The 13,526-nt window shown below is 39.5% G+C and overlaps 1 protein-coding gene across 1 annotated transcript in view; it reads right to left on the reverse strand.

Moving 5' to 3' along the window:
• Positions 1-1,589: 1,589 nt before the first annotated feature.
• The window catches only part of LOC140479915 (ras-related protein Rab-3B), a 168,501-nt gene continuing 156,564 nt past the window's right edge, over positions 1,590-13,526 (reverse strand). The window contains exon 5 of the mRNA XM_072574288.1: positions 1,590-8,051. Coding sequence (XP_072430389.1) covers positions 7,864-8,051 — 188 coding nt within the window. The 3' untranslated portion in view covers positions 1,590-7,863. The remainder of the gene's footprint in view (positions 8,052-13,526) is intronic.

Below are 13,526 nucleotides of genomic sequence, written 5' to 3' on the forward strand. Positions count from 1 at the left end.
CATAGACAGTTACTCAATCTCATTACCAGAATACAGAGAGACAATATTTTTAAAAAAGGACACAATGGCTTTAAATCAGGCATTGCATCACAACTAGAAGTCATTAGGCAGGTAAGGACTTACCCAGCCAAGGTAACAAATTTATGTTGAATTTAAAGTAATATAGCATTGTTTTTGGGGTAATGTGAGGAAGCCATTGGAAGTGCATGAGAAGAGAAACATTCCCAGCAATCATACCAATGTTACTCTGTTTCATGTCTCACAAACTTGACTGAGTTTTTTGAGGAAGTAACAAAAGAGGATTGATGAGGGCAGAGCGGTAGACGTGATCTATATGGACTTCAGTAAGGCGTTCGACAAGGTTCCCCATGGGAGACTGATTAGCAAGGATTCTCATGGAATACAGGGAGAACTAGCCATTTGGATACAGAACTGGCTCAAACGTAGAAGACAGAGGGTGGTGGTGGAGGATTGTTTTTCAGACTGGAGGCCTGTGACCAGTGGAGTGCCACAAGGATCAGTGCTGGGCCCTCTACTTTTTGTCATTTACATAAATGATTTGGATGCGAGCATAAGAGGTACAGTTAGTAAGTTTGCAGATGACACCAAAACTGGAGGTGTAGTGGACAGCGGAGAGGGTTATCTCAGATTACAACAGGATCTTGACCAGATGGGCCAATGGGCTGAGAAGTGGCAGATGGAGTTTAATTCAGATAAATGCGAGGTGCTGCATTTTGGGAAAGCAAATCTTAGCAAGACTTATACACTTAATGGTAAGGTCCTAGGGAGTGTTGCTGAACAAAGAGACCTTGGAGTGCAGGTTCATATCTCCTTGAAAGTGGAGTCACAGGTAGATAGGATAGTGAAGAAGGCGTTTGGTATGCTTTCCTTTATTGGTCAGAGTACTGAGTACAGGAGTTGGGAGGTCATGCTGCAGCTGTCCAGGACATTGGTTAGGCCACTGTTGGAATATTGTGTGCAATTTTGGTCTCCTTCCTATCGGAAAGGTGTTGTGAAACTTGAAAGGGTTCAGAAAAGATTTACAAGGATGTTGCCAGGGTTGGAGGATTTGAGCTATAAGGAGACGCTGAACTGGCTGAGGCTGTTTTTCCTGGCGTGTCGGAGGCTGAGGGGTGACCTTATAGAGGTTTACAAAATTATGAGGGGCATGGATAGGGTAAATAGGCAAAGTCTTTTCCCTGCGGTTGGGGACTCCAGAAGTAGAGGGCATAGCCTTCAGATGAGAGGGGAAAGATATAAACGAGACGGGGCAATGTTTTCACACAGAGAGTGGTATGTGTGTGGAATGAGCTGCCAGAGGAAGTGGTGGAGGCTGGTACAATTGCAACATTTAAGAGGTATTTGGATGGGTATATGATTAGGAAGGGTTTGGCGGGATATGGGCTGGGCGCTGGCAGGTGGGACAAGATTGGGTTGGGATATCTGGTCGGCATGGACGGGTTGGACCGAAGGGTTTGTTTCCATGCTGAACATCTCTATGACTCTAACTGTTTGTTCAAGGTATTTTCTTGAATTTTTCTTTGTATTGCTTTGTAAAGTGAGTCTGCAATTACGAAGACTAATTCTACTGATTTTATTTTGTTTCTTTAATGGAAGTTGGGCACTCTTTTACACTCTTAGTATCAGAAGTAACTGCTCCTCCTCCTGAAGCATAAAAATGCACATTTACACTTAAGAACTTTAAAGTTATGCCTTTTTGTGCCTGGAAAAGGACAGTTTTACAACACTCAAAGCATACATATATAAATGCATATTTATGACACATATTCATTTGCATTTATCCTACATAGAATTTAAATTCAAAATAAACCAGTATCACCTTCAGCCTGATTGTGTAGCAGTCAAACAAAAATATAGTTCATATAAATATTTACTGTGCTTCATCCAATGCCACTTAGCTAAATCAATATAAAAAAACAAAATACTGCAGCTCTGTACCATAAGAAGAGATTACTAGATAAACAATAGCAGCCTTTAAGTGGATTCAATAGGTAGTTGTTCCTTGATGAGTGCTCCATGGCCCAGGGAAGGATCCATATGGCAACCAGGCTGCCAGTCCTTCACAACACACCGCCCACTGACTGTTGGGACAGGGTAATAGGTTATGGTTTTCTTCTTCTCAACTGATCTGTTTCACGGGCTGCCTGTCATTGAGACACCCTCATTGCATTGACTATTAATGCATTCTCAGCAATGGTCACTGGTAGTGGTGGCTCTGCTGAGACTTTTGCTGTCTATCTTCTAGTTAGGATGACAGCTTTTGGGGAAAACTAATAGAATGGAAACCTTGGTAGCATCCTCTTTATTCGTCTCCGCTGGCAATGTGTTGCCTTTGGATCCCATTACTTGTTAAACTGGGATCAGATCCTGTTCCTGCTCCAGCAATGCAAATTGCCCAAGGTGAGAAAATTCAGCCCAATTGCTTTAGGTCTGTGACCTTTTGTTGGAAAAGTTAATTTTGTTTCTCTCTCCACAAATGCTGCATGATTTGCTGAGAATTTCCAGCATTTTCTATTTTCATTCAAAATTAAAAATGTTTACAGAAATGCTAGATAATAATAAAATAAAATATTTACATACAATACCAATACACAATTTTAATTTATATTGCACTTATTTGGCCTATTTGTCCTTAAGCAGGAACATTAGTTTGGAATATTATGCAATCAAATTTACTAGCTTTCTGTTGTTTTATCAAAGTAATGGGAAACATTTAATTTTATACAAATAACTGTACTGTGAATTGAAAATCTTCTGCCCTTTACCTCTATTGCAGCACAGCATTTAACAACAATCAGTTGGAAGGCTTCAAACAAATTATAAATAAAGAAAACCATTGACCATAATTATGTGGAAATATGGCAAGCCTGAGTGAAAAGTAAAAGCCAGTATCAATGCCTGGTAATTTATTCACATATTAAAATTCTCCCAAAGCCATAACTTAAAATCCTGTTCAAAATCAAGGGCAGTCTTTGCTGAAATTTTTGTATTAAATACATTATTTACAATTTAACTTTAAAATGAAATAACAACTCATTTATAAATTCAATCAGCCACTCAAAGGTATCAGCACACTGTTGAGAAGTATTTTCTTATATAAAACCAGAGTATTGACTTTACCACAGTTGAAAAATGTCGTGCTGGAAAAACACAGCAGGCCAGGCAGCATCCGAGGAGCAGGAGAATTGGCGTTTCGGGCATGAGTCCTTCTTCAGGAATGAGGCTGGTGTGCCAAACAGGCTGAGATAAAAGGTAGGGGGAAGGGAATTTCGGGGAGGGGCGCTGGGAATACGATAGGTGGAAGGAGGTGAGGGTGAAGGTGATAGGCCAGAGAGGTGGTGGGGGCGGAGAGGTCAGGAAGAAGATTGCAGGTCAAGAGGGCGGTGCTGAATCCGGGGGTTGGGACTGAGATAAGGTGGGGGGGGAGGGGAAATGGAGAAGCTGGAGAAATTGACTTTACCACCTCAAAGTTTGGATTCCAATATTGACTGCCACTGATTTTTACCTATAAAATTAGCATTCAGGTCAACAGGAAAAGATTTTTCAGGAAATGGTTTAAGCCAATTCATGTCAGATTTTTTCCATAATGTTAACATTTAGGATTTTTCACAACAATTTATCAATGAAGAGACTGCACTGTAATCATGCAGACTGAATGAGGATTAATATAAAGCACTTTCTCTGTGGAAAACGTAATTGGTATTAACGGGGTCGTGAGAGAGGGAGGAAATGCAGTTCTAATATCAAGAGACAACAATTAAAAAAGTCAAATAAATCTCTCAAGAATTGCAAATGTTGTTCTTCCTTTCAATCATTCTTATTACCAATATATTTATGATAAAACCTTACTCACTGAAGTTCATTTTGACTTTGTGTAAAAGTGCTAAAATAGGAATCAAAAGCCTGATTTATATCTTTTCTGGTTTTTTTCCATTGAAAAATTAATGGAAGAAATATTGAGATAAAATAGAGGTGGCCAATTTGCTTTCCTTCATTTCACATTATTGGAAGCTGAAAATTATCTGTATTTGCAAGGAGAATCTTCAAAATTGCAGGAAAGCACTGTTACAGATCAATTTTATGAAACAATTTGTGCTGGTCCAGTGTAGTTTGGCTTTAATTTGATGCAAATTGCATGATGCTGCTCACAAACGAGTTGTTAGATTCAGTAAATTTGGTAAGTGATTTGAGGTTATTACAATGACATAATCAATAGTGCTTTGGATTTGCAACAGTTGCAATAGATAAAGCTAAGCAGTCTAATGCCAATTTTGAAATTTCAAATTGGTTGTCCGTGCAGCCGCACACTTCATTTTTAAGCTGGGGTAGGACTGCCTGCTGTACCAGCTCTGCCAACTTCAATTTTAACAGATCTGGATGGCAGTGTACAAGTTCTGACGACAGTGGAAAGTGGTATGGAGGTGTCAATACAATTCAACAATGCAGATTCCATATCACTGCAAGCAATTAATCATCTCAACTCTGTGCTAGCAGGAAAACAATGTCAAAAAAACTAGGCACCTCTCCTAACAGAAATCCATTTAATTCAGTCAATGCTATAACATATGCTTATCAAAATGGTCACTGGATTAGGTTCACATAAATCCACTTCCATAAATCCATAAATTACTTGCATGATACAATGTCTTGAAGCATAGAGTTTAACTTACCCGGAGATAATTTTGTTATACTTTAGAGCATTTGCAATGTTTAAAAATATAAATGGGTGGATATAGAAATGTAGCTTATATTCTGGATAAAATCAACATGTAAGTGTAAAGCTTTGGGAGGCTCTTGTGATGTAGTGGTAGTGTCCCCATCTCTGAGCCAGACGCCTGGATTCAAATCCCACCTGCTCCAGAGGTATGTCATAACATTTTCTAGCAAATTGATTTGAAAACAAAAAAAAATCAAGCTTCAGATTGAAGAGTATTGAACATAATTCTCTAATGCAGAAGAATGGCATGTATTTTCTCAAAATATATGAACAGGGTAAAAGATTCTCAATCAAACACATGTAGATCCCGACACAATACAGTGACTAAGTGTCAGTGTAACACAGATTTTCAATATACAGTATATAATATTTACAAATTTTGCCATTAAATATCTTTTTCAATCAGAATATAATTTAATTCAGGTCACTAATTCCATTATGAATGAAAAGCCTTGTGAAGATTTGTTCTTCTGTTTAAATTGAAAATGATTTTGGCTCCACAAAGGCAAGTGCTGGAATAATGATGGAATGAGACTATTGACATATTACTCCCATGACTACATTACACTTTCTACAGTCAGTGGGTTTGTATGATTTATCAAGATAATTGAGGCAAGACCAACAAAAATTTGGGTGGTTGATGTCATTCCACTAGTTTATCGATATCCAGGTGGAATAGGAAAAATAGATACCTGACCCCATTTCCAGTGGAAATGGTATCAAATAAAACAACAAAGGTCTGGAAAACCAGCAGAACTGGACACTACCCAAATTTTTGCTCCTCCTGCAATATTTGCCTGGACCCAGCAAATTGCTTGAAATATTTCTGGAAATTCAGTGTCTTTCCCCAGAGATACCTGACAAACTAAAAGTGTGTTCTATTTTAAGAGGGTAATTTTCATTTGAAGTGACTTGAAGAAACTGCAACAGTTTTCCAAATAAATAAAAACTGTTGGGAGGAATGGACTTTATGCTAATCAATGTGAAGTTATAAGACTTTATTCTACATTGTCTCCAGCATCTAGCTTTAAACACTCAGAGGTCAGAAACAGTGCAGGGTGTATACAGAATGTAGTTCCTTTTAATTTCCTACTTCAGTATGTTTTAAACTATAGGTACTAACTTTCTGTGACCCTTTTTGCTTCTCCTGCCATCTTTTTCCCCATCTATCATCTCCTAAAGTTGTCGATTTAACAGGAAACAGTTCCAACAGCAATACTTGGCTTATTTAATTACATGTTTTGATATTTAAGTATTGTTCTTTAATGTATTGTAATCAATGAGCAATGGCCATGCACATTATGCAATTATTGGTCTCCAACACTTGTGGTAAATCTCAGAGTTAACATATACATTTTAAAAGGTAGCCATTATGCATGCTACATTCATGTGAAGTCTGCCGAAAAGAACACCCAATAAAATTCCACTTTATGGATGCAATCATACTAAAATCTGGGGCAGATTGCCACCAGCAGTAGTCTCAGACTGGTTTTGCTTCACTTGAACTTTTATAGCCTTTCAAAAGGTTATTAATGAGTTATGCCAACTTTTAAAGGTTTTCAAAAGCTTTCTAAATATTTGTTTTCTTCCTTGTGATTCCATCTATTTGAATACACATTCAAATGAGCTTTGACTAGTTATTCAAAACATGAATTCCTTCAAGTAGTACCAATCAACTGAGAACTAATTTACATCTGAAAATGAAAACTGCCCTCTTAATTACAGATTGCTTTTTCACTGTGCCTTATTTCTCTCAAGTATTTGTTTTTTAGCCACTGTGTGACCTTTCATCGTGTAAAGCATTCTATTAATGTAATGAATTTTATATGAATATTTTGATGCTCTTTCAGACAGCAGCAACCGTATCATACAAAATGCACCATAACTGGATTCTGATCCCTAATGTTATCTGGAATTGGGCAGGAATTTAGTATTTAATTAAACAATATTTAAGCTGTGAGGCTTATACTTCTTTCAGCCACTGCATTCCACCAGAACCACTTCTCTCCACTGTGCAAATAGGAGTAGGAGAGGAAAGTGATGTATACTTGAAGCTGCCTGGAGGCAATAGTGTCCAATGATAATGGGCTTGAGATGATCCATGGAGTGAGATGGTTGTAGACATCCCTTTGTTTTCCCCCTTAATGAGTAGCTGGATATTACACCAGCAAGGACCAGACTTTAATTGAGTTAATCTTCAAGATTTGCTCTCCTAGTTCCTCAACTATTAGATAGTGGTCCCATTGCAACATTGCTGGGATTTTTTTCACCACAGCAGTAGTCTGTATTTTAGGATTGGGAACCTGCCTTCATCCTAATAGAACCCAATCTAGGAAACTGAGTCAGAGCTTCTAAATATATTGAAGAGAGGTGTGTAACTGTCTCGCCCATCTGCACAACACCAGGAGAACAGCCTTAGCCCATTTCTCATAATGAGAACATTTTTTTGTGACTGGACATTTCAGATTTTGGTACTCAAGTTTAAAAAATTATAACACAAAAATCAAGTGTAAATGGATTTACATAGAAGGGGAATCAACCCTGAAATGATCTTACTTTTCCAGGAATAATTTGAAATGATTATTATATTACTTTTATATTTGTTTGATTTTTTTTAATAAACAGAAGGTGCCAAAGTAACTGGAGAGCTTATTCTACCAATATTACAACTTTAAACTGCTCATCTATTCACTTAAATCTGATGGGTTGTCTTCTACAGTATTACTAGGATTGACTACTTGGTAATGCCTTCTTTACAACTTTTCAAGCCAAAAGATAGTAGAAAATAAATTAATTACAACAAGCGCTGAAGGATTTTGCCGTAATGTCTCAAATTCCAATTCAGACGGACTATAATGATTTAGTTTTAAATGCACCTATGTCAACATTAATTTATAATATAGTTGAACTTTTAACAATTTGAATGTCCACTTTATATAATGATAAGTAAATCTCTTACAGCAACATTCAAACATATTTTGAAGAATAACAAATAAATATCTTAGTCCTATTATTTATATAACTTTAAATAAATAAGAATTTGGTCATATCCATACCACATGCAACTATAAAGAGAAACTGAAAAAAAGCACAGAAAGGTTAGAGGTCACCAAAGTGAGAGATCACTAGCAGGCACAGTTCTGCTGCATTGATGGTGCGTTGTCTGTCAACCTTGTGTGCTTGCTGCCACCGGCCATTGAGGGATCAGAATCCAGGCTTTCCGACATTTTCTCACATATGATGTCTACTAGACGTTCAAAGACCTGCTTGACATTGATGTTTTCTTTGGCACTGACCTCAAAAAATTCAAATCCTGTGGAAAAGAGAGAGATTATGTGCAGTGTGAACTCACAATTTCTTTAGGGTCACCTATCCCCTCCTTCTCTCCATTCAGCCACCCCACCATTCTATTCCAATGTTTATTTTATCTCTCCAAATGGGAAAAATAGGTAAATGGGATTTCGCTGCTCGTTGGATGCTGCCTGAACTGCTGTGCTCTTCCAGCACCACTAATCCAGTATTTGATTTTCAGCATCTGCAGTCATTGTTTTTACCTTACAAACATTGTCCAGCAGATTCAGGAAAATTTTGGACAAAGAGGAGTTCAGGAACCCAAAGCTCAGGTGAATTCTGGGTTCCAACCATGCACCTCAGCTCCATCACTCTCTTAATATTATTTGTAAATTCAATTGACCACCTTGAGTTCAACACCCAATCCATACATCTTTAGGAGGTGGGAGCTACCTTCCTGGAATCAGATGCAAAAGGAAGTAGCTAGGTAACCAACAATTTAGATCCTGTCACGTTTTTGGCATATAGAGCAGACAGTTCCTCACAAGGTTTAGAAGATCAGGAGATGAAAGGTGGTGGAAAGTAGCCATGGTCATCAATCCAAGGTGCAGGACTTGACCTCGTGATATAGAAGGTAACACAAAGTTGGACACCATGGAAAATCTGACAACTACTCACTAATGTGTACCAGACTATTCCGGCTTGCCAAAGAAAACGCTTAAAATTCTAATTATGATTGCTCCTAAAGAAGCTAATAGAATAGTAACAGCCTGCAAGTGAATTTTCCATTTCACACTTCTCACCAGCCCTTTAAAAGTATAGAATAGTGTGGGCCCCTTGTGGTGCAGAGGTAGTTCTCCTACTCCTCAGCTTGGAGGCCTAGGATCAAGTCACACCTGCTCTAGAGTTATGTAATAACATCTCCAAGCAGGAAAATTAGGTAGAACTGTAGCAACAGTTTCCAGCAACACAAATTTGCAATCTCAGGCATTTGTAAAATACATCTCTTCATGTCAGCTTATCCATTATATATAGCAAACAACTAACTTCAACATTGATAAGTGTGAAGTAGCATATTTTTGCAGGAGACCATGTGTTTTTAATATCTAATGGGGTAGAGGAACAAAGGACTTGAGGGGTGTAGGGATACAGATTCACATGTAAAGACACAAAGAGCCAAATGGTCTCATTCTGAGCAGTAAGAAGCCAAGGATAAAGTTAACAAAGCTATAAAAGCTGCAAACCAAGCACTTGTCTATTTCCACAGGAATTGAATGGGAAAATAAAGAAGTTCTGTTGAACTTGAATGAAATTTTGGTTATACCACATATGGAATCTGTGAAAAGCTTCTGTAAAAGAACAATGCAAACAAAAAGTTCATAGAATGTTGCCATAACTGATAGCTTGTTCAACCTTTCCAGACAGGTATAACCTTTAAAAGAGGGACTTACTTAACAAAGATCTTTAACATTATGAAAGAGTTTAAAAGGGTAACTAGACCTGCCATATAAATACAGTGTAAAGTAAAGAACTGCATGTGCTTAAGATCTGAAAGAAAAACAGAAAATGCTGGGGAAACTCAGTGGGTCTGGCAGCAATTGTTGGAAGAAAGCAGAGTTAACATTTTAAGTCCAGCAACTCTTCATCAGAACTCAGTTCCTCTGAATGTTCTTCTGAACTCTGATGAAGAGTCTCCAAACTCTTAGCCTTAGATTGTTACAGGTTAGAATGAGATCATTCAGTGCATTGTGCCTTTATATGTGAAGATTCTCCCTCTCAAACTGCAGGGTGAATTCTATGATATTCCAGTCACTGCCCACAGGGGTTCCCTCACTTTAAGTTCCTTAATTAAGCCTGCCTCATTACACATCACCAAATCCAGAATTGCCTGATCCCTAGTAGAGTCTACCACAAGCTGCTCCAAAAAACCATCTCGTAAACATTCCACAAATTACTTTTCTTGGGATCTGCTACCAACCTGATTTTTTCAGTCCACCTACATCTTGAAGTTTCCTCTTATTATTGTAATAGTACGTTTCTTACATATCTTTTCTATCTCCTGATTTATCTTTTGGCCCACACCTTGACACCTTTCTGCTGGTTGGATTGTATATTGAAAGCTCAGTAGCATTTTGAACAGAAAATTCACAGAATAACAGAAGTGTTACAGCTCACTAGGAAGTCATTTGGCCTATCATGCCTGCAATATCTCATTAAATGATTAGCATTACTTAGTGCCAATTTTCTGCTTCTTCCACAAACTCTTACGCATTATATTTTACCATGTAATCATTCAATGGCCTTGGATGCCTCAATTGAACCTGCCTTCATCACACCTCCATGCAGTGCATTCCGTACCCAAATGCTAATATCCAAATACTCTCTTTCTCACTTCACCATTGCTTCTTTCGCACATCACTTTAAATCCATGCCCTCTTGGTCTTGATCCTTTTGTGAACCGGAACAATCTGTCCCTTTCTACTCTATCAGCTGCTCATGTTTTTGAAAACTGCAATCAGATTTTCTCTCAAACTACTTTCCTCCAAGAAGAACATTCCCAACTTCTTAAATCTATCCTCATAACTGAAGTTCCTCATCACTGGAACCATTCTTATAAACTGCTTTTGTACTCTTTCCAATGCTTTCACATCTTTCCTGTATTGTGACCTCCAAAACAGTATATAATATTCCAGCTGAGGTCTAACAAATGTCTTACGTAAGTTCAACATTACCACTTTGCTCTTGTCCTCTATGTCCCTATCAATAAAACTAGGTACGATATACTTTACTTATTGCTCTCTACCTGTCCTGCAACTTCTGTGCACTTATATACCCAGGTCCATCTGCTCCTGCACTCACTTGAGAATTGTACCCTGTATTTTATCCTACCAAAAACCATCACCTCACATTTTTCTACACATTGAAACTCATCTTCCACCTATCTGCACACTCCACAAACTTGTTGATGTCCTTTTGGCATTCTACACTGTTATAGAGTCAGAGTCATAGAGATGTACAGCATGGAAACAGACCCTTCAGTCCAACCCAATCCAGTCCCACCTGCCAGCACTCAGCCCCTATCCCTCCAAGCCTTCCTATTCATATACCCATCCAGATGCCTTTTAAATGTTTCAATTGTACTAACCTCCACCACTTCCTCTGGCCTCCCATTCCACACACACCCACCCTCTGTGTGAAAGAGTTGCCACTTAGGTCTCTTTTATATCTTTCCCCTCTCACCTAAACCTATGCCCGCTAGTTCTGAACTCCCCCACCCCAGGGAAAAGACCTTGTCTATTTACCCTATCCATGCCCCTCATGATTTAATAAACCTCTATAAAGTCACCCCTCAGCCTCTGACACTCCAGGGAAAACAGCCACAGTCTATTCAACCCCTCTCTTTAGCTCAAATCCTCCAACCCTGGCAACATCCTTGTAAATCTTTTCTGAACTCTTTCAGGTTTCACAACATCTTTCCGATGGGAAGGAGACGAGAACTGCACACAATATTCCAAAAGTGGCCTAACCAATGTCCTGTACAGCCGCAACATGACCTCCCAACTCCTGTACTCAATACTCTGATCAATAAATGAAAGCACATCAAATGCCTTCTTCACTATCCTTGAAAGTAGAGTCGCAGGTAGATAGGAGCTATGAACCTGCACTCCAAATCTCTTTGTTCAGGAACAAACCCTATAGGACTTTACCATTAAGTGTATAAGTCCTGCTAAGATTTGCTTTCTCAAAATGCAGCACCTCCCATTTATCTAAATTAAACTCCATCTGCCACTCCTCAGCCCATTGGCTCATCTGATCAACATCCCGTTGAAATCGGAGGTAACCTTTCTCACTGTCCACTACACCTCCAATTTTGGTGTCACCTGCAAACGTACTAACTATACCTGTTAAGCTCACATCCAAATCATTATATAAATGACGAAAAGTAGTGGTCCCAGTACCGATCCTTGTGACACTCCACTGGTCACAGGCCTCCAGTCTGAAAAACAACCCTCCACTACCACCCTCTGTCTTCTACATTTGAGCCAGTTCTGTATCCAAATGGATCGTTTTTGAGATTAGATTCCTTACAGTGTGGGAACAGGCCCTTCGGCCTAACTAGTCCACACAGACCCTCCGAAGAGTAACCTATCCAGACCCATTCCTCATATTTATCCATGACTAATGCTATGGACAATTTAGCATGGCCAATTCACCTGACCTGCACATCTTTGGACTGAGGGAGGAAATCGGAGCACCCGGAGGAAACCCACGCAGACATGGGGAGAATGTGCAAACTCCACATATACAGTCACCCGAAGCTGAAATCAAACCCAGTCCCTCGCACTGTGAGGCAGCAGTGCTAACCACTGAGCCACCGTGCCGCCCTGTATTCCGTGAGATCTAACCTTGCTAACCAGTCTCCCGTGTGGAACCTTGTCAAACAACTAACTGAAGTTTATATAGATCACATCTACGGCTCTGCCCTCATCAATCTTCTTTGTTACTTCTTCAAAAAACTCAATCAAGTTTGTGAGACATGATTTCCCACGCACAAAGCCATGTTGACTATTCCTAATCAGCCCTTGCCTTTCCAAATACATTACAGCCTGTCCCTCAGGATTCCCTCCAACAACTTGCCCACCACTGACATCAGGCTCACTAGTCTATAGTTCCCTGGCTTGTCCTTACCACATTTTTAAAATTGTGGCACCACATTAGCCAACCTCCAGTCTTCCAGCACCTCCCCTGTGACTATCGATGATACAAATATCTCAGCAAGAGGCCCAGCAATCAATTCTCTAGCTTCCCACAGAGTTCTCGGGTACACATGATCAGGTCGGCACGGTGGCACAGTGGTTAGCACTGCTGCCTCACAGCGCTGGAGACCTGGGTTCAATTCTCGCCTCAGGCGACTGACTGTGTGGAGTTTGCACGTTCTCCCCGTGTCTGCGTGGGTTTCCTCCGGGTGCTCCGGTTTCCTCCCACAGTCCAAAGATGTGCAGGTCAGGTGAATTGGCCATGCTAAATTGCCCGTAGTGTTAGGTAAGGGGTTGATGTAGATGTAGGGGTATGGGTGGGTACGCTTCGGCGGGGCGGTGTGGACTTGTTGGGCTGAAGGGCCTGTTTCCACACTGTAAGTAATCTAAACCCTTAACACTACGGCAGTCCCAGTCTATGTTTGGATAGTTAAAATCCCCTACCATAACCACCCTTTTTTTTTTACAAATAACTGAGATCCACTTCCAAATTTGTTTCTCAATTTCCCTCTAATTATTGGGGGATCTATAATACAACCCCAATAAGGTGATCATCACAGTTACAATTCTTCCAAGTTTTGTTGCATTTGAAAACTTCCTAAATTTCCCCCTGCAGATTTGGAGTATTGATGCTTCCTTAATAACCTGTTCAGATTTTGTTAAGACACTCCTGTGGAACAAGTGGATCTTGAATCCAGGCCTCCTGGCTCAGAGATAGGAACATTGTCCTTCCACAACAA

The sequence above is a fragment of the Chiloscyllium punctatum genome, chromosome 7 (genome assembly GCF_047496795.1).
Source record: "Chiloscyllium punctatum isolate Juve2018m chromosome 7, sChiPun1.3, whole genome shotgun sequence".
Taxonomy (NCBI): domain Eukaryota; kingdom Metazoa; phylum Chordata; class Chondrichthyes; order Orectolobiformes; family Hemiscylliidae; genus Chiloscyllium; species Chiloscyllium punctatum.